General features: G+C 35.5%; 1 protein-coding gene across 1 annotated transcript in view; it reads left to right on the top strand.

The window, feature by feature from the left end:
• Window positions 1-6,056, top strand: part of GLIS3 (GLIS family zinc finger 3) — a 140,113-nt gene extending 134,057 nt beyond the window's left edge. The window contains 1 exon segment of the mRNA XM_041711224.2: window positions 554-6,056. Within this exon segment, the coding sequence (XP_041567158.2) occupies window positions 554-690 (137 nt within the window). The 3' untranslated portion in view covers window positions 691-6,056.
• The last annotated feature ends 12,432 nt before the right edge of the window (window positions 6,057-18,488 follow it).

Genomic DNA, 18,488 nt, shown 5'->3' with positions numbered 1-18,488 from the left:
CTTAACATTTATTGTGCTTTGAAGTCCCTCTTATGTCTTGGTCCTTCAGAAGTGTATTGCAAAGCCAGTGCACCTGTAATTACAAAGAGGAATCTCACAGTATGTAAATATGTTATCCAAAAGTTGAGAGTGTGTCTGCAAACAGTTGTTCTTGGGCTTATATTGCCATTTGTAGAAGGTAGTAATTTCTATGCCAGGGTCAAATTTATGACAGCATTCTACAATATTTTATTGTCTTTTATCCTGTGTTCAATATGATGAAATTTGTTAAAAAATCATGAAGTTTATTTTTAAAATGATCACAAATTTAACACCCATTAAATGAGGAGATGTTAGTTGCAATGAAATCTGCCGTACTTCAGACTTGATTCTGAATTCCTCCCTTGGTAAGCAGTAAGTTATGTCATTAATTTCATAAATATGGCTTGCTTATTTTATTTGTGTATTTGATTTAAAACCATTTCCAGTTCTATGCATCAGTATTAGTACCTACTTCATTATATAGTTATCATGCTTTTTAACTGGGGCTTTTTTGTTTTGTTTCTTCTCCCAGTGTATGATTTTCCAGCAGGGTCTGTAGGGATCTTTGGTGATTCAGCTTGCAGCATGCCAGAGGACAACAGTTTCCTACAAGTAAATGCAGTGGATCATTGTTCCAGCCAGCTTTCTTCTGTATATACTGAAGGCTAAAGTAATGTATATCTAGTTACAAGAACTTGATTCTGTTTCATCTTCCGTTTCTGTTATTTCCCTACAAATTTTTTCACTCCATGAAACTGCCATGTATGTATGGGGATATGACTACATATACATACATAATGGAGAGGAAAAAAGCAATGACCAAGCATTCTTCATTTAATCAACCAGCAAACTGAGAAGGAGAATGTTTGGAGAAAGCAAGCTTTGCCAAAACCTTACCAATTGTTTCTTTTATTCTTATCTGTGGTACAGCAACTATACTTTTTAAATTATTTCTTCTTTTAATTTCTCAAAGGGAATTCAGAGACCAAAAAGAAAACTAGTTGTTGGCTGTAATCCTTTCAAGCTGAATGGGTCCACTTACAGACGAACACAGCTTTAGAAAATTCCTTTTTCAAAAAAGGAAAAGAAGTAAAACCAGAGCATACTACAAACATTTCAAAGGCATACAGTTTTTGCACAACCTGTCTGCATGTGATAGTTCCAAAGTTTAACACACAACAGTATCCAAAATGGAGAGAAATTAGAGATATATATAGGCACTACATATTGGAGGCACTATTGGAGGCATTGGTGTAGCTTCTTTTTGGATCAACGATTCTTGATAGACAATTTCTTACAGGCCTCAGATTAGGTGTCCATTCATTCCCTCTTTATTTTAAGGCACAGAATATGGCTATATTGTTTTCCCAATATTCATTCTGATCCTGTAAGCATGAATAAGACGGTTTAAATACACAAGAAGTTACATGGGCTTTGTGTCAATTTAGTACATCTGCCAGATAAGCATAAATGCATTTTAACGTTCAGTTGCTTTTTGATTATATTGTAGAGCATTGTTGCTATTATGTTCTATAGTCTTTGGCAGGAAGGTTTAGCATCTTTTGCAGGAAAGATTCGTCCTTAAATTCCACTTTTTTTTTTTTTTTAAGCTATCTGTTCTGGTTCAATTAAATTTTGGTTGTCCTAATCTTTTTCCGTAACATATTTTCAGAAAGAAGAAACACTATTAATTGTATTATGTTTCCTTTGGTTACCTAGAAAGATAAAACTGGACTGGTTTGGTGGTTTTGATTTTTCTGACCAATGTCAGGCTCAAGGTCTTCAAATTTAGTCCAGGATGCAAGCAAATTAGGTTGTCCTTCATAAAACATACAAGGATATGAGCTAAAATCAATAATTTGCATTGGGCGCGTCATCACTGTGATCCTGTATGCCTTGAGAACAGCTCTTACATTAGTAAGACTGAGGTTTTATGTTTTAATTCCTGTTCATCCATTTTGTTGACTTCTTACTGTGTAGTATACATCATAATATTCTCATGACCTGGTAGAGTGAGGACAGAAAAGTTCATCCTTGCAAGCTGGACCATAACTATGCTTCAGAAATAGCTCTTCTAAAAAGATAAAATAAAAAGGTTTATACAACCTTTTATTTTTTTTTTTTCCTGGCAAACTTTTGAGAGTTGTTAAGTCTGATTTGGCTCCAATTCATAATTTAATCTGCAATTTTGTGGAATAGATAAATTTATGTCTAGATATTTGTGAACACTGGTGATCTTTTGAGGTTTGTATTCATGAAGTATATTATTATGTGCGGACATATGCTTAAATATTTAATGGAGAGATTTTCATCTGATACATAGATTATATATATAAACCATGCACATAAATGAAGTACAATTAGAAATTACTAAAATGCAGCTAATTCTGTGCTAAATTCTTCCCCATATATTCTGCTTCTCACATCACAAGAGAATGTGTCCCTCTGCTCCAGCTTGCACTAAGAGGTCTAGACATTATCATATGTGATTTGCATTGCATTAAATGCCACCAGGCATTCTTCACAGCTATACACATGCCATCAAAAAGACAGTCCTTTTGCATAAAGTGCATTGACTGCAAGTTTTGCTTTTTAATAAAGCTTCAATTTTGTACTACCTTAAAGCCCATTCTGTGACCACTGCACAAGCATAACTTGGTTCAGTAGGAATAATTAGTCACACTGAACACTTCAATTTCAAATGTGTGGAATTGTGTTTTGTTCCACCAAAGTCAGCAAGGATCAGACTAAGTGTTGACATATGCATGTACCTATATACGTTCTTATATATAAATCCTTCAAAATTCTTTTAACCACATGATTGTCCAGAATTTGTCCATTGCTGTTTACAAAACTGAAATATTGTTGTTGTCTTCAGATCTCTACCACCTTGACTTTTAAACTTTTTGAAATATTTTTTCGAGTATCTGAATGTACAAGTTCTGTAGAGTTGGGGAATTATACATTTTGAAACATGCTGACCAAAGGGAAAGTGGGAGTACAGAATTCAAAAAGGGTATTTTCAACTTGGGGGTTCATCAGTTATATTTTAAAAAGGAAACTTTTGCAAGTCATTAATTCATTTCTTCACATACATATACATATATATATATTTACAACTTTCCATGAGCCTTAATCCTAAAAAGAAGGCCCTAGAGAACAGTCAAATCAAGCACAAGAATATGGGCTACCAGTCTGTAAAAAGGTATGCCTTTGTTTACTTCTCATTCAGAGGCAAAGAGGATTTTCACTATTATTTCATTATTCTCTTTGGAGTTGGACTGACTTCAAGGCATCAATTTAATCACTGAGGGCAATTGCATTAAAAGCCCCATTGTATTTCATGTATATTGGATATTTAAATAGGGAATCCTGTTTGTCACAATGGTGCTTGAGAAAATACAATTTTGTGGGTTATCTGCATAACTGAGTTACTTGCAAATACTTGTGCCTCAGTGAGTTTTGTGTTGTTATTCTCAATGCTGTATTGTTAATGTTCTAAAGGGATTCATATCTAAGAGATGAAGTTATTTTAGAATACGGACATTAAACAATATTCAAAATAAATTATTTACAATTATTCTTTTATACAATTTACCTCTTTCCTGGCTCAGTGTCTATTTATATCTGCATTAGAAATGGTTCTACACTGGAGTATAAAATCAAATTGCAAAGTGCATGTGTACAAGTGGAAGTGTATGAGAGTGCACATGTGGATTTGGGGTTCCCTTTCTATGTGTGTGTACACACAAACATATAGGCATTGTGGTTTACTAATACCAGATGCTGAAGAATGGCAGTGCTAAGGTCATCTGTCACACTGTATATTGTTTTCAGCTTTTCTTGAAAAGGTGTGAATGAGTTTTAACTGTTTATTCCTTGTTTTCCCTGTGTAATTTTATAGCAGAATTTTTAAACAGCACTTTTTTTCTCGTTGGAATGAAAATTTGTTTTTGGTCTGGGGCTTTTTGTGTGTATATATATATATGTATATATGATGTATATATATGTATACATATATATATACATCTATATATATATATATATATATTTCACTGAAGCTGTTAAAGCAAAACAAAATGACCACAAATGAAAATTAGCTGAGTTTCTATTTAAGAAAAAGAAATCCTTTTGTTCTGTACAGAAAGCAGTGTCTGTACAGAAAACAGCTTCTTGTGTAATATTTTTTACACAAAGCACTTTGGTGAGGAGAGAAAGTGGGATTATGTTTTTCCTAAAGGTTACAGAGTAATCTACATATTTATAATGCATACATATATACATATGATCTTAATTTGCCATACTGTATGTCTGGCTGATATATCTTTAAAGAAATGTCTGTTCCATGTCATGAAAAAAAAATTCAAAAGTTATTTTGCTCTACTAGTATGTGTAGTTTTGTGGGTTTTTTTTTACAGCTATTTTTCATACAATCATAATTTATTTTTGTCCTGTTTCATAACATTCTGTTTTATGTAAAAGGTAAAAGTGAAAGGTGTATGTGCATGGTACAAAATAAAACTGGAAAATTGTAACTCCATTACATTACCTGTAGAACATATTGTGAGATGCCTTTAAATAAAACTGCTCCAGGCACCATCCTTCACCATAAGACTACTAGTATTTGTATGGATTCACAGAATTAGAAACCAAAATAGGAAACAAATTCTTGGAGATTTCTCAAAAAAATCCACTGGACTCAAGAGTTTTAAGTGTGGATTTAATTATTGTTTTGGTGAGGCTATAGATTTGTAGAGATAAATGAATGTCTTGTGTCTCCATCCAGGGTGTGTGTTTACACCCTGGGTGGAGACACAAATAAAAGAAGAAAATTTAATTAAATTTTTGTGCTATGATAATTTTTAATTTTTATGGGTCTCTTTGGTCATGTGATTTGATAGTACAACATATCAAGCTATTTTGCTTTTTTGGTTATTGTTTTTAACATACTCAAGCAATTAAAATATTTCAGAGCACTTAATGTAAGGAAAAGAGCATTTTTTTAAATTGCATTAGACAAAATGAAAACAAAAGTCAGATACAGAAGTTGATGCAGGCTTATACCCAAAATACATCCTGAAAACCCAACATGCTCTAGGAGATAAGAAATTACCTCATACTGCACCCACATATTGGATTAGAAATCAAAGGACAAAATACAAAATAAAATAATTGAGTTTAGAAAAATCCTGTTACAAGTCTGTAAAGCGACCTTTGAAAAGAATGGTCCTAGTTGATATTACTATGAAATTATTGACATGGTTGGCTCTGTGTCAACCTTGATCAGATAAAAAACTACTAAGCTCACATTCACTGACACAGATGTGATCCTGTAGAGTTTTGCTAAAAATAAGCTTTGCCCAGTGCAATCTTATTTACCCTGCATCTTAATTTAATGTAAGGAATATGCTTCATGGTTTAGCAAATGTTGTTAGTGAATTCTCTAAGCTACCATGAAGAAATGACAATTACTGAATTCAAGTGCTCCAAAATTCTTTTTTTTTTTTTTAATGCAGAACTCCTAAAATGAGAAGTATACAAGAAGTATACAAGTTCCACATGCAGTGGAAAGTAACGTGGCTCAATATACTTCAAAGCCACGTGCTTTGTCCTGTGTTCTTGAGCTGGATGAGTGTTTCGTGACGTCCTGCAAACTATCCTATAGAAAAATAGGCATTATTTTGTCATTATGTGACAGGTATATTCCTCCAAAGGACAATAGTTTCTGAATGAAAATTGTCTAAACTTTTTATTTGATTAAGTGTTGGTGTTTGGGGTTTTCCTGTTTCAGAACAGAATCATTTTTTGAAACATCAGAAATTCTTACAAGATAAAAATTTGGGGGGTGGGAGAGATTATGCTAATTGCCTTTGAAATTACAGCTGTGAGTTCTCCCATGCAACTGTGCCAAAGCCCACTGTATTTGTGAATTTGTATAATCTCTGCCCTAATGGAAAATACGTCAATAAAGCTTTATGTACTGCAATTTCCTTCAAAAAGAGGGGAAAAAATAAACATAATTCTTCCATTCTGAATATGTATCCACTCGTATTTACTGCACCTAATTACATAATACCTTATATTTGCAGATGAGAGTGAGGATGTCTATATGAAAACAAAACTGACCAATTCCCTAGACCATGTTCCCCAGGAAAATGCTTGCCATGATCCTCAAGAAAATGCTTCTCTTTCAAACTTGCTGTTTCCTATCTCAGATCACTTTGTAACTCCAAGCATCATATATGTTTTGAATTCTTGGATTTTTACACTGTGTCTGTTACCCACTGTAAATAAGACTCCTTGAACGGCAGTTTTAAAATTTTTCTCCCATAATGGATAGTCTTAAAGTGGACAAATTGTGCATGACTGCATATACTCAACCACTGCAATGAACTACAAGAAACAGAATGTTAAAATTAATTTTACAGAATGGAAGATGTTAGCTCTTTTAAGGTTTCTATGTCTTCTTCCAAAATGTTAATTTATATTTTTCCCTTTCCTTCTTTGAAATGATAATGTTCTAATGTAAAAGCTATGTATGAAAAATCATTCTACCACATCTTCCCATGCCATTTATAGATTTACAACCAAAGTAAATTTACACAGCAGTCAGTATCATTAATGATTCACAAACGAGATGGGTTAGTTCAGTGAACTGTAACAAAGAACACCTTTCTATGTGTCTAGTTAAACGCTCCAACATTCCTTTATTATAACCAAAAAATGCAAATCTTATGCATGGTTGCAGCTAGGTACACAGGACAAAGCCTTACAAATACATCTAGGCAGACTGAACAAAATATAAACATTTCCTCAATATTATATTTTTTTCCCTTTTGATCAAAATCTATCAGTGGGCAAACTTCAAGCTTGGCTGCATGTAGATCATCTAGCTTCAGCTATTCCAGGAATGGACAGAGTGAGATTGATTAAGCTCATGAAAGGTTGAGCTGGTCTTCTTTGTTCCTGAAAATTCTGGCTAAAACCTGTTGGAAAAATAAAACCCAAAGCAGCTTCTGCAACTCTGACTACCATATTTGCCTGGCAGCATTGTGATTTCACTTGTTAACCCACCACCTTGCATAGCACACAGTGAAATTAAGCTGTAGTTGTCTTCGACTGGAAGAAGAGGAAGGATACTTTAATGGAAGTTATATTAGTCGTATATGAGGGAAGTTCTTAAAGAAGAAAGTTAAAACAGTAATACTGAGCTGGATTATCCATTGAAGGAGTGGGAATAGTGTTACATGGCTCCATTATTGCACAAAACCTTTATGCAATAAGGAGCTAAAACAGTTCTTAGAAGAAATTGGTGTTTTTATCCTGGAAGTTTAAAATCACTGAAGGCTGCATTCCTATCATACATATTTTTTTCCAACCCTTCTGTAGAAGCCTAGGAATGCTTGGTAAAATTTTCTAGTTCCAATGTAAATTTTCTCTTTTGTGACTTTGTTAAGACAGTCCACAAAAGCATTGAATACAGTAGCAGTTTTGTTACCAAGGTATGTATAGAAGAGAAACTGTATTAATTATTAAACTAATTTTAGGAAAACTTCTAAAATAGGATCTGCACAAAGCAGAACTGTGCAGATTTAATCAATATCAGAATTACTCAAACCAAAGCTGAACCAACATTTATAATATGGTCATTTTACCCAGCTGATGAAAATGCTGCTTTTTTTTCCCTACTTGCAGCTGTGTGTTTCAGGTACTCAAGTGCCCATTTGATGGTTAGGTGCAGAGTTTGTGCTGGTAGCTGGGCTTTTTATTTTGGTGGGCCTTTTTACAGAAATCACATGCTATACATACTGCTGAGCAAACATAGTTTGAATAAAGGAGCGGGAAGTTTGCATTTAGCTAAAAGGGACTCAGGTAATAGTAGCTTCATTGCATTTACTTTAAACTTTCTTCTTTGATCCATACCTCTAACATGACAGTCAAGGAGGCTACACTTATGGCTCAAAGGACTAAAAGAATTGATCATGCCAATTCCATTGTCCTTCATTTTACTTTCACACTTTGTAAAAGTCACTATGTGACCTCCTACGGGACATTTACCATACAGGAACAAGCAGAACACAGAATACTTGTCTGATCAGTTTTTCATGCCTTACTGATGAAGCTGTTACTTCCACTTTATGAAAGTATTGTGAAAGTAAAACAACTTACCCAAGTCATCACACACAATGAAGGGTGTTTAGCAGATAAACAAGAACCGTAAGGGAAATTATAGCTAAAAAGAACCTTGATGCTCCTTTAGACCAAGGGACCACAAGTGCTGGGCCTGGTGATGCAAACTGGAGGACTTTGATGGCAAAAGGTTCATTGAAGTAATTGGAGACCAATGTGGCCCTCAGCTGACCACAGCCTACACCTCTTCCAAATACACTTTCTGCAAAGGTGAGAGGTTTCCATGACTCTTGCTGCCTGAGAATCCCACCACAGGAAGGATCCTCAGAAAGCTAGCCAGCTGCATTCTACACTGAACTGGGAAGGATTATGGTTATTGGGCAACACAAAAGGCACTCAATATAATTCTGGCTGTCTGTCCAAGAGAAAATCTGGAGCAGGAACTTAGTATAGGGTGGTTTCCCAATAAACGCAACACCAAATTAATCCTCATTTATACTGTCCTCCTATTACTGCTGAATCTTTCTGCTTATTGGGTTTAGCATACTTTTCTTAATGCTAAAATCCGTACTAAGAAAGGAGAGGGGATAAGTCTCTTTTCTGTTGTTCTCTCTTCTATGATATCCTTTCTCTTTTGTTGAGTCTTCCTGAGAAGGCACACTAAACATTGAAGTCATTCTGGGGCTGCATAAATGTGAATGAGAGTAAATTTACCCCTTTCTCTTTGCAGAAAAAGGTAAGTAGGAAAACTGGTGTTGTATGACTTTCTTGTGAATCATATACAAATCTAAATTTGAATTTAAGTTTGGATTCAAAAGCAAAAATAAGTCAGAGATAAGTTTATAAAACATCACTGAATGAAATATGATATGTGAAGGTAAAAATAAAAGCACTCATAATACAACATAGTAGGATGTATCTCCATATATGTACAGAGACAGAGAAAGAAATATAAGAATCGATAAAAGCATTTTCCTTTCAAAGCTCTCAAAACTTTTTCCTAAACCAAGAGGGGAATGAATCATTAAACTAAATTGGGGGTTTTAGTTGCCAGTAGCACTTATAAAACTATAGATTACATATTTTCAGTCTAGGTAAAGCCATTGCCAATATAATCAGAAACAGAAATCACTGCTTACTAGAAGGCATAGGTTGCTTACAACCTGGAAGACCTTGCAGTGGTGGGTTTTGCCTTCTAATTTTGCCTTACTTTGATTTTGTGCCCACTGCACTTGAGAGTCCTATTTAAATTCCATGTAAACCCTTGAGCAGATTCTCAGTGGCACTTTACTATATGTACCAGTTAGTAACAAGTTGCAATATTCACAAATACTATCATTTTGGCATGGCAGAGTTGTTCATCCACTCTGCCCTGACACAACCAACTGCATAAAGTATACCAAAGAGGAGAATTTTGCATTCACAGATTCCTGTTCTTTTATTCCTCTATTCTTTTGTCTCACATTTTTTGAGAATACCAGCTATGCAGTCTTCCTTGGTATTTCTGTGGCACTTACTGAATATACTGATATTAATTTGTAAGAGAAGTGTGCCTATGTGGGAAGCACAGAAAATCTCACCCCAAAGTCAGGAAGAACCTCTGTGATCTTCTCATCCAGTTTTTTGTTGAAGGGGGATAATAGAAAAGTCTATGAAAGAGTGACATAGAAATGTTAACTTTAATCCAGGCTCTATCTGAACTGAACAAGGAGTGATTCTCCTACAGTCTATACTGCGAGAGCCTGTAATGAACATGAATACCAAATCAAGCCTACCAAGTGCCACACTAAAAGCTCATCTAAATTTTATATACTTGGGGTTTGGTGGAGAGGAGAGAAAAAGTGAGCAATCTACTTCTTTAGCCTCTCAAAGCTGCTACTTGCTAACTATGTAGGTCTTTAAAATGTTGGAACTAATCCTGTAGCTTTACCTCATCCCACAGGCATTTAACAAAGGCAGTATTCTTGAATGTTGAATTTAAACTAATTATCAGAAGTGAGTGAGAGAAAAATGGGACAAAGAGCACCTGACATGATGGCATGTTAATAATTCACTAAGACATCTAGGATAAAATGCTTTCAGTACAACATTTCATGTGCTTCAGAAACAGGCTCACTCTTCTCTGCAGAGGAGATGGAGCACTTGCTGAAAAGTGGTAGCTAATAAGTATGTCACCTGTTTGTACATCATTTAACCTGCATAAGTGTGTAAAGGATTGTTGCAGCAGGATTGTATTTTACATGCAAGAATTGGGAGGTCCTTTGCTTCTCTGAATCTCCTTACAGCCTCCAGTGACTTAATCCTGAAAAATGTATGTGGAAATTTCAAACATGCATCTTTGCACAGTAACAAAATTTAATGGTGTGCAAGGGCACTCCAGAAACTCCAGAAAAATGTTGCCTGACTATGTTTCTTTAAGGGGTCACAGTCTTAATGAATTATTTGAATAACATAATTGTGAAAGCCCCCTAAAATATATGTATGGCATATATTGAAAAAAAAAACTGAAAAGCAGAATCAAGTTATGCCCCAGACCAAATTCAGAGCAAAGACAACACTCCACCATCCCTACCCCCCAGACTCTCCTCTGTGAGTGTGCATTTTCTAAGTGAGGATACATTGGAAAGATGCATTGCCCAGATTATCTCTGGGACTTGCTGTCTTTCTACAGGGTCATCACCATCAAGCATCTCTGGAAGTAACAAGGCCACTTTCACTGTTACTCAAGGTTAGCACCTGAGGAAAACTCAGGGATGTTGGTGAGCATAACTTCTCAAGGTGAGTGAGCTCTGTTATGGAATAATATGCTGAGACAGTAAGACTTGCTATCTAAAATGCAGCAACTGAGTGAAACAACCTTGAGGATTTATCTTTTTTACCTTCCTCTGTCTGCAGCAAGAAGAGAGTGCTGACAAAAATAACAGCAAGTTCTGCCTGGGCTCTGCATTTGCTGAGAGATCTAGGCCCCACACCTTCCTGTTCCCTTTGGGTCACAGGTGTCTAGAATATTCTTGACAATGTCAGGGAAGGTCTCCTCATGCTTTTTTGAACTCAAGGGATTCTTTGTTGCGTAAAACAACTTACAAGCATCTTGAATCAAGAACAAAAGCTGGTACTGGCCACTGAGTTATTGAGTTATTTCAATACCAAAAAGTAAAATTAGCAAGAGGCATGTTTCAAGCAGCAGAACAACTGCAAGCGTGTGTTTCTTCTACTATTCAAAAGAGCTTTTAATTTGCATTAAACCAAGAAAAGTTATGTGCACAGACAAAAGCAACAAAACAAGAGGATAAAGTCTATTTGTTTCAGACCAACAGCCCTGGTAACACATGCGGCAGTTGCATAAGACAAGTGAAAATATACAAATTGTTTAAAAAATCCAATCTTATGCCAACCCAAATAATGCTGCTGAGTCACAGAATTCTAAGAAACTGCGCCATCACTCCTGCAACTGTTTATGTGCCTCATTCAGTTGGAATGTAATATTTCTAAATTTGCTGAGTGTCTCAGTCCTACTGCTTGACAACGCTAATTTTGTTCCACTTCTTTTCTTTATGTTTGATAGTTATGGTTTTGAGGTAAGTTACTCCAATTTTGAAGTGGTATCTCTCTTTTTCCATGGAATTAATTTTAGGCTTACAGTGGGAATACATGGAATGCTTGTGTTTAGCAGGAATGTGCTGTGTACTTTGTCTATGTTTTAAAGATTGTGCTAATAAAAAATTTGGGAAGTTAATATAATGCCTATGAAACTGAAAGATCAATTTCCTGTACAATGGCAAATACAGTCAAACTGTAGGAGATATCTTAAAAAAAGCTCACAGGATTTTTCTCCTTTCTGTAGGAAGCTGGTGCTGATCAGATATGTACCTGTGGAATGATGGCAGTTATAATCCCACAGCAGTTTCTCTGAAATTCCTGGAACTAGATGGACATAAATCAGTATTGGCAGAGTCAAAATCAGGCATTCAGCCTTAGAAGGTGACTGTGCTGGGAAGTGTATGCAGATCCATTCCCTTGGAGCTCTGACTCCAAAGAACAGTCTAGTATAAAATTTTTTTAAAGAATTTAGTTTTAAGACAGCTGGTAGCAGTTATATTTTGTTCCAAGGATCTCCTCTATGATGTTCTCGGTAACAAACTAAGTTGTAAAGAAACTACAAACTATTTGCAAGCAGATGCATAAAAATTTGTCATCAATGTCACATTCTTTACTTTTCAAAGGCAAGTCTACCACAGATGTGGCAGCATAAGGTGACCTAAAAGTGAATGAAGTGAGAAATTTATTACTTAGCAGTCTTAAAAAAAAAGCGAGATGGAGTCTGGATAAAATGGTCTCATTTTCACAAACTACAGTGAAGTCTAGATGTCTTGGCTTAAAAAGACAGGTGTCAGCTAAGGAAGGCAGAAGCCTTCCTCAAAATGGAGAACATAAACCCCCTCCCTCTGAAGCATCATAATTTTGACATTAAGGGGTTGTCAGGCAGTATCTATGGGAGTAGGAATAACAGTTCTTTATTGGGTAAGAAAATAAAATAAGCAATGCAGTAAGACAAAACAACACTGACAGAGTCAGAAAACTACCTGACACCCCTGGGTGCTGGTAGCAGTCCCATTAAGTGTTGGCTGCAGTCCTCCTGCAGTGACAGATGTGGTTCTGCTGAAGCACTGATCCTGTAGAAGGGTGGAGTTTTCATCTGAAGTCCAGTGGTGGTGCAGATGGGTCTGGTCTTCCTCTGGGAATCCAGTGAGAAAAGGCTGCTCTGATGTTGCAAAGTTCAGATTATATCCAGGTAGGAATGCTTGGCTCCTTCACCTGGGTGGAGCACCTCAAAATGGGATGATGTAACTTTATCAGTCATGCAGTGAGACTCAATGGCTCATTTACAGAAGATATTTCCCAGAGGGAGCATTGGTTGGGGAAGAGAGAAAGAAAACTGCCCCACCTGGTTTTAACAGATGGCCCAATTAAAAGAAGACAACATCTCCACCTCTAACTGATGGCAATTGAATACATACCCCCATTTGCAGCCTAAGACACTGGACTGACATGATTTTGTGTCCTTAAATTCAGCTGAGAGCATAAAGCCAAACTGTTAACAACTTCTCAGAGGCAAAGACATCTCTTGCTGGTCTTTTTTTTTGTGTTCGGCCTGTTGGTTTTTTTTTAATTAGATCCTTAGACAGAAATCCCTTATATTTCTTCTCACATGTTACACGAGTGGAAAACAGTCTCTGAAGTAAGCGCTAGCAGAAAGCTTTGTAACTCATACACTTCATCGTTAACCATTAATCCTAGGTCTGTGATCACTGTATGATAACAATGCCACATCTAAGTAATTCTCTTGGTAAGGCTGAGAGAAACTATTGGCACTGCACATCTTCCATCTTTGTCTACCATCCATTAACTGCAATCTGTAAACTTAAGTATTTCAAAATGCAAAAGTCAAATGCAAAGGTCAATGAGTTCTCATTGTGCCAAAATCTCTGTAAGAGTGATTTAAAAAGAGCGATAGATGATGATGAATATTTGAGTCATGCATCAAGAAGCAGTATTTATTGATTTTTCTAAGAGCTATTTAGATTTAGTTCCATATTTTTGTACAGTATGTACTGTAAACCAATGCAAACTGACTGTATGTATTTGTAGGATGGCTGCCACTGGAAGAGAAAGCAAAGATAAAAATCTACAATATGACAACTGATGAGTAAATTATTTTTTTTATCTTGAAATTTCTGTCTGTTTTGGGTCAGAATGAAATGTAGTAAATCTGGCTCCAGTTCTATAATTTCTCATTATGCATTTGGACCATACTCAAAAACTTCTAAGAAATTATAGATTTTTTTTTTCCTATTAGCTCAAAACAATAATGCCTGTATTTTTTTATTCTCTGTAGTAGCTTTTGCACAGTTATAACTATTTATGAACACACTTTTGTAAGTATTGACCAAGAATACTTAAAAATGTAATTAAAACTGTAAAGTTGTAAAATCTTCAGCAAGTTTTTAATGGACAAGCTTGTGCTACTCAACAAAACAGGGAAATGCAGAAAGACCTTAAGCAAAAAAGCAACAGATTTTTTTCAAGTATTTGTAAATGCTCAATGTAAAAAAAACCCCAAACAAACCGAATCAAACCAATCCCAAAAACACATACCAAAAAAACCACAACAACAACAACAAATCAAAATCATAAAACTCAAAGCACCCTGTGATGTTTTTGTAAAAAAATTTAAATACTCAAAGCAAACCAGTTAAGTGTTTCCAGTCACGCAGAAGAAAAAACAGAAAGTTAAAATCCAGGAAAGCTGAGGCTGAAGATCAATATGATGATTAGTGAAGTGAAAGATTTTGACAAGAAGAAGAATAGGAAAACCACTGAATTCTAGTAAGTGTAGTGCCAGGAAAACTTTTTAAGTCTGATTAATGGAAGCGACTGAGGTGAAGCGCAGGCTAAACTTTAGACTTAGATCACCTTAAACTCTGAAATATCAGGGACCATTCAACAGCAAAAATATCTCACCATAGATATTTGGGTTTGATGAAAGTATTTGAGAGCCTTTATCAAATTTATGAACATCATATCCCTGGAACAACTTGAAATATTACCACTTGCTGTCAAAACCAATTTAAAAGGTCAAGGCTTTATATACAGGCACAGCTAGTACTTTTAAAGGAAACACAATCAGCTTCAGTGTAGAGTTTGGTACCAAACTTCCAGTCTCTCACTTCCCACTTTTGATATTTGAGTTGTAATGAAAAATTTGCTGAGACAGAGTTTGGTGTAGTAAAAAGCAACAAATTAGGAAAGACATTTTGAGTTTCCTGATTAATAGGGCTTTAAAATGAAGAATCCAACAGCTATTAAACAAGTAACAAAGGAATCTGAAATGTTGCAAACAGTAGAACAATGTTTTATTAAAAAAAAAAAAAAGAAAATCTAGGAGATTCTAATTAAAGTGATATTTAAAAGCTAAGAAACACAATTGTCATATGTTAACAGTAAACTATCAGTCAAAGAAGTTATTTGGGAGGGAAAACCAGCACAAGTTTTAAATGTACCAACTGCAACGATTACCTTAAATTACAACTTTATGAATAAACTACTGATCATCAATTCTAAGTGCATTACTGCCAAAAAACTAACTCAAGATACAGATAGGTGTCTAAATGTATTTGAAAGAAAATGCCTCAGAAAATGACTTCTAAACCCGTTTTGAAACCTTGTGATTTGGCAAGAGTTCAGCACCTTACTTTAAGTTACCTCGAAAAGATGGTAAGGATATATAATTCATGTGAAAATATCCTACTGCATGTTTGCCAGGTTATAAGCAGTCAGCCGAAGGAACTCCAGTACTGTATAGCATTTAATGAGGGCAACTATGTGGCACTTCAAGTAAAGGAAGTGCAGAAAATAGATGGCAAAATTCATAGCTGGAGTACTAAAAATCTTCTCAGCCTTCCTTTCTTTAAAACATAAGAAGAAACTTTCAAGCCAAAGTTATAGATTTCTAATGGCTAAAATGAATAGATTTCACAAGTATTTCAGAGGATGTTATAATTATTTCTATTAATAACACAGGAGAAAACAAAGCCAAAATTAAATAAAACCAATAGCATTTTCTTGTAAGAGTCAGCAAAAATTGTGAATGGGAAGCAGTACAATAACTACTTACTGTTTTGTGCTATCACAGTTCCTACTGCTGTTGCTTGCATCTGATAATTAATTTTATCTGGTTAGTCCCCCTATAAATTTCAAAAGGTTTGGCTTTAGTACAGATAACTTTTCCTCATATAATCCATCATTTTACAGGGATAATAGCCTATAAAGTTAATTACTTTTAAAAAGTAAACTTACTCTTTTGCTTAATCTGACTGTCACACTTGACCAAAGTAACCCCCCCTCACATTTTTTCTACACATTCGCATATCATTCCAGCAATTAATTTAGAGACTGTTTTTATGCTGTTTCCTTACAGTTGTGTTGTTTCTCCCAGGTTAAAAACAAAGCAAAAAATCCATAACACTCCCCACCCCATACCAAAACAACAACAATAACAAAAACAAACAAACAAAATAAACCAGAAAAAAATATTTATATGAAAAGTAAAGTTGAACAGTTTAAAGTCAAATTTTTAATGGCAGTCAACCACAACAACAGTCTTAAAATCAATATAAAATTTCCTGTCTAAATGGAGCTTAAACTAAGAAAGCTGTAACATCTTTATGAAATGTAAAAAAAATGCAAAATATCTAAACAGTAGCATTATTCCATCTGCAGAGCTGTTTCAATTGTATTGCTCTTCTGCAAGGCATAGGAAGGTAGGTATGGTATAACAGTTGTTTAATCAAGAGGAGTCACAGAATCACAGTAAGAATTATTCACTGTAACAATCATAATTTTCTCTATACGTTTCTTCCCCTCTCCAGCACAGAAACATTTGTTACTCTGAGTGTAACAAATGCACTGGGAGTGAACAGGGAAGTACATAATAGTACACACACTTATGAGAGGACATTTTTGTTACTCAACTTGTAACAATTTTTCCAAATAGATTGAAGAAAGAAGTGAAAACTGAATCAATTAATCAATCCAAAGATGGCAAGGGATGGTAAAGCGCATTCTCATACTTCAAAGTGTCAACTCCAGTATTATTGCACTCCATATTTAATGGAGTTGGCAGCATATCACATTGTTACAATTTCATAGATATAACTGACAGCAAACCAGTGTGCTATTTTTGACTCTTGCAGTTTCATAAATGAAAGACAATAAAGATAAACTGCTTTCCGTCAGGAAGCAAAAAGCCCCACAGACACAAAAAAGCAAACACACACTCCTACTCCTACAGCGAAAACCCAGATTACCTGTGTATTTGTAAATTAGGAATGTTTTATCAATGTCTATATTTATGTTAATGAGAATTAATGACTTGCTGTTAATGTTGATTCCCTCCCAGGAGAGTGTTATGATCTAATGATTAGAGAGATGCCTCTGTCCAAATTAAGGAGCAAAAAAGACTATATGCCAGAGTCAATGGTACATAATTTATTTAACAGTAAATGTTAGGTGAAGAAAGAAAGAAATATAAGAGAGAGGAGGACTGGGGGGAGGGGAAGAAAAGAGAGACAGATTAAGCAGAAAGATAATCACCACACCTGTGGATCCAGCATATTCCCTGTGGGTATATATTTGGGCTTCAGTGGTCACAGATATTATGGTCTTTGCCATAGTAGGCAAAATCCTTTTGTGATCTTAAGAGTGTTTAAGACAATTATGAGAGGCAGCACTTGTTTTTCCCAGTTATTTGTCTCAAAGGTGCCAAAAAGTAATATCATGTTCTGTCTTTGCTAAAAGACATTTCTAATAGTTGCCATTCTTCACTAAATTGAATATAAAAAGAGGTGAGAAGGGAATATTTTTATTGAAAATTACTATCATGAATATTGTGCAGCTAGGCTCAGAGAAAAACTATCATCCATTATGCTTCTGATTCTGAAAAATTTCTTTCCACAGCCTGTAGGTGAAAGAAGTTAATTTAAGCTTAAGTCCAACAGAGGAGTCAGACAGCACAGGCCAAGTCTGACAGACGCTAAATCATGAAACACAGCTTTGGTTTCGCTGAAGACTGGCACTACAGTAGATGTGGTGAGCCTAATGCTGCAGCCTGGCTTGCATGCATATCTGCTCCTTATCTGTAGAAGTTCTTAGCCCATAAAATGATACAGGCAAAGATCTGAGACGTGCACAGATGCACTGACACCTCATGGCCTTCTGCCTATCCCCACTGTCAGTGGAAAGTTGCAATAAAAGTAAATAGATTACTTTTCCTAGGTGAGCTGAGCAAGGCCTACTTACAAAAAGTTAGCTATCTGTTTGCTAAAATTTTTCCTCAAAAGTCAAAAGTGCTTTACAAATGTATAAGGAGTTGTCCTAGATTGCAAGGTTATATGTGTATTCTATTTGCGATCTATTAAAGGTGTAGCAGTTATCTTCTGTTAATTGGGCAGTTTCTTTATCTCTTCCACAAACCAATCCTCCCTCTGAGGAGACATCTGCTGTTAATGGGCTACTGAGTGTCACTGTGTGACTGATAAATTTACATCACCCCACTGTGAGATGCTCCACCCACAGGGAGGAGCCAAGCATTCCCAACTAGATATAATCTGAGATTTTTGGGACACCAAGACAGCCTTTCCTACCTGGATATAATCTGAACTTTGGAACATCAGAGCAGCCTTTTCCCACTGGATTCCCAGAGGAAGACCAAGCCCATCTACAACACCACTTAATTTCAAAATTATAACAATTCTAAGGGAGGGGGTTTACATTTTCAG

Source organism: Taeniopygia guttata, chromosome Z (genome assembly GCF_048771995.1).
Source record: "Taeniopygia guttata chromosome Z, bTaeGut7.mat, whole genome shotgun sequence".
NCBI classification, from domain to species: Eukaryota; Metazoa; Chordata; class Aves; order Passeriformes; family Estrildidae; genus Taeniopygia; species Taeniopygia guttata.
Note: the sequence above shows the minus strand (reverse complement) of the source record. Positions and strands in the feature narration are given on the sequence as shown.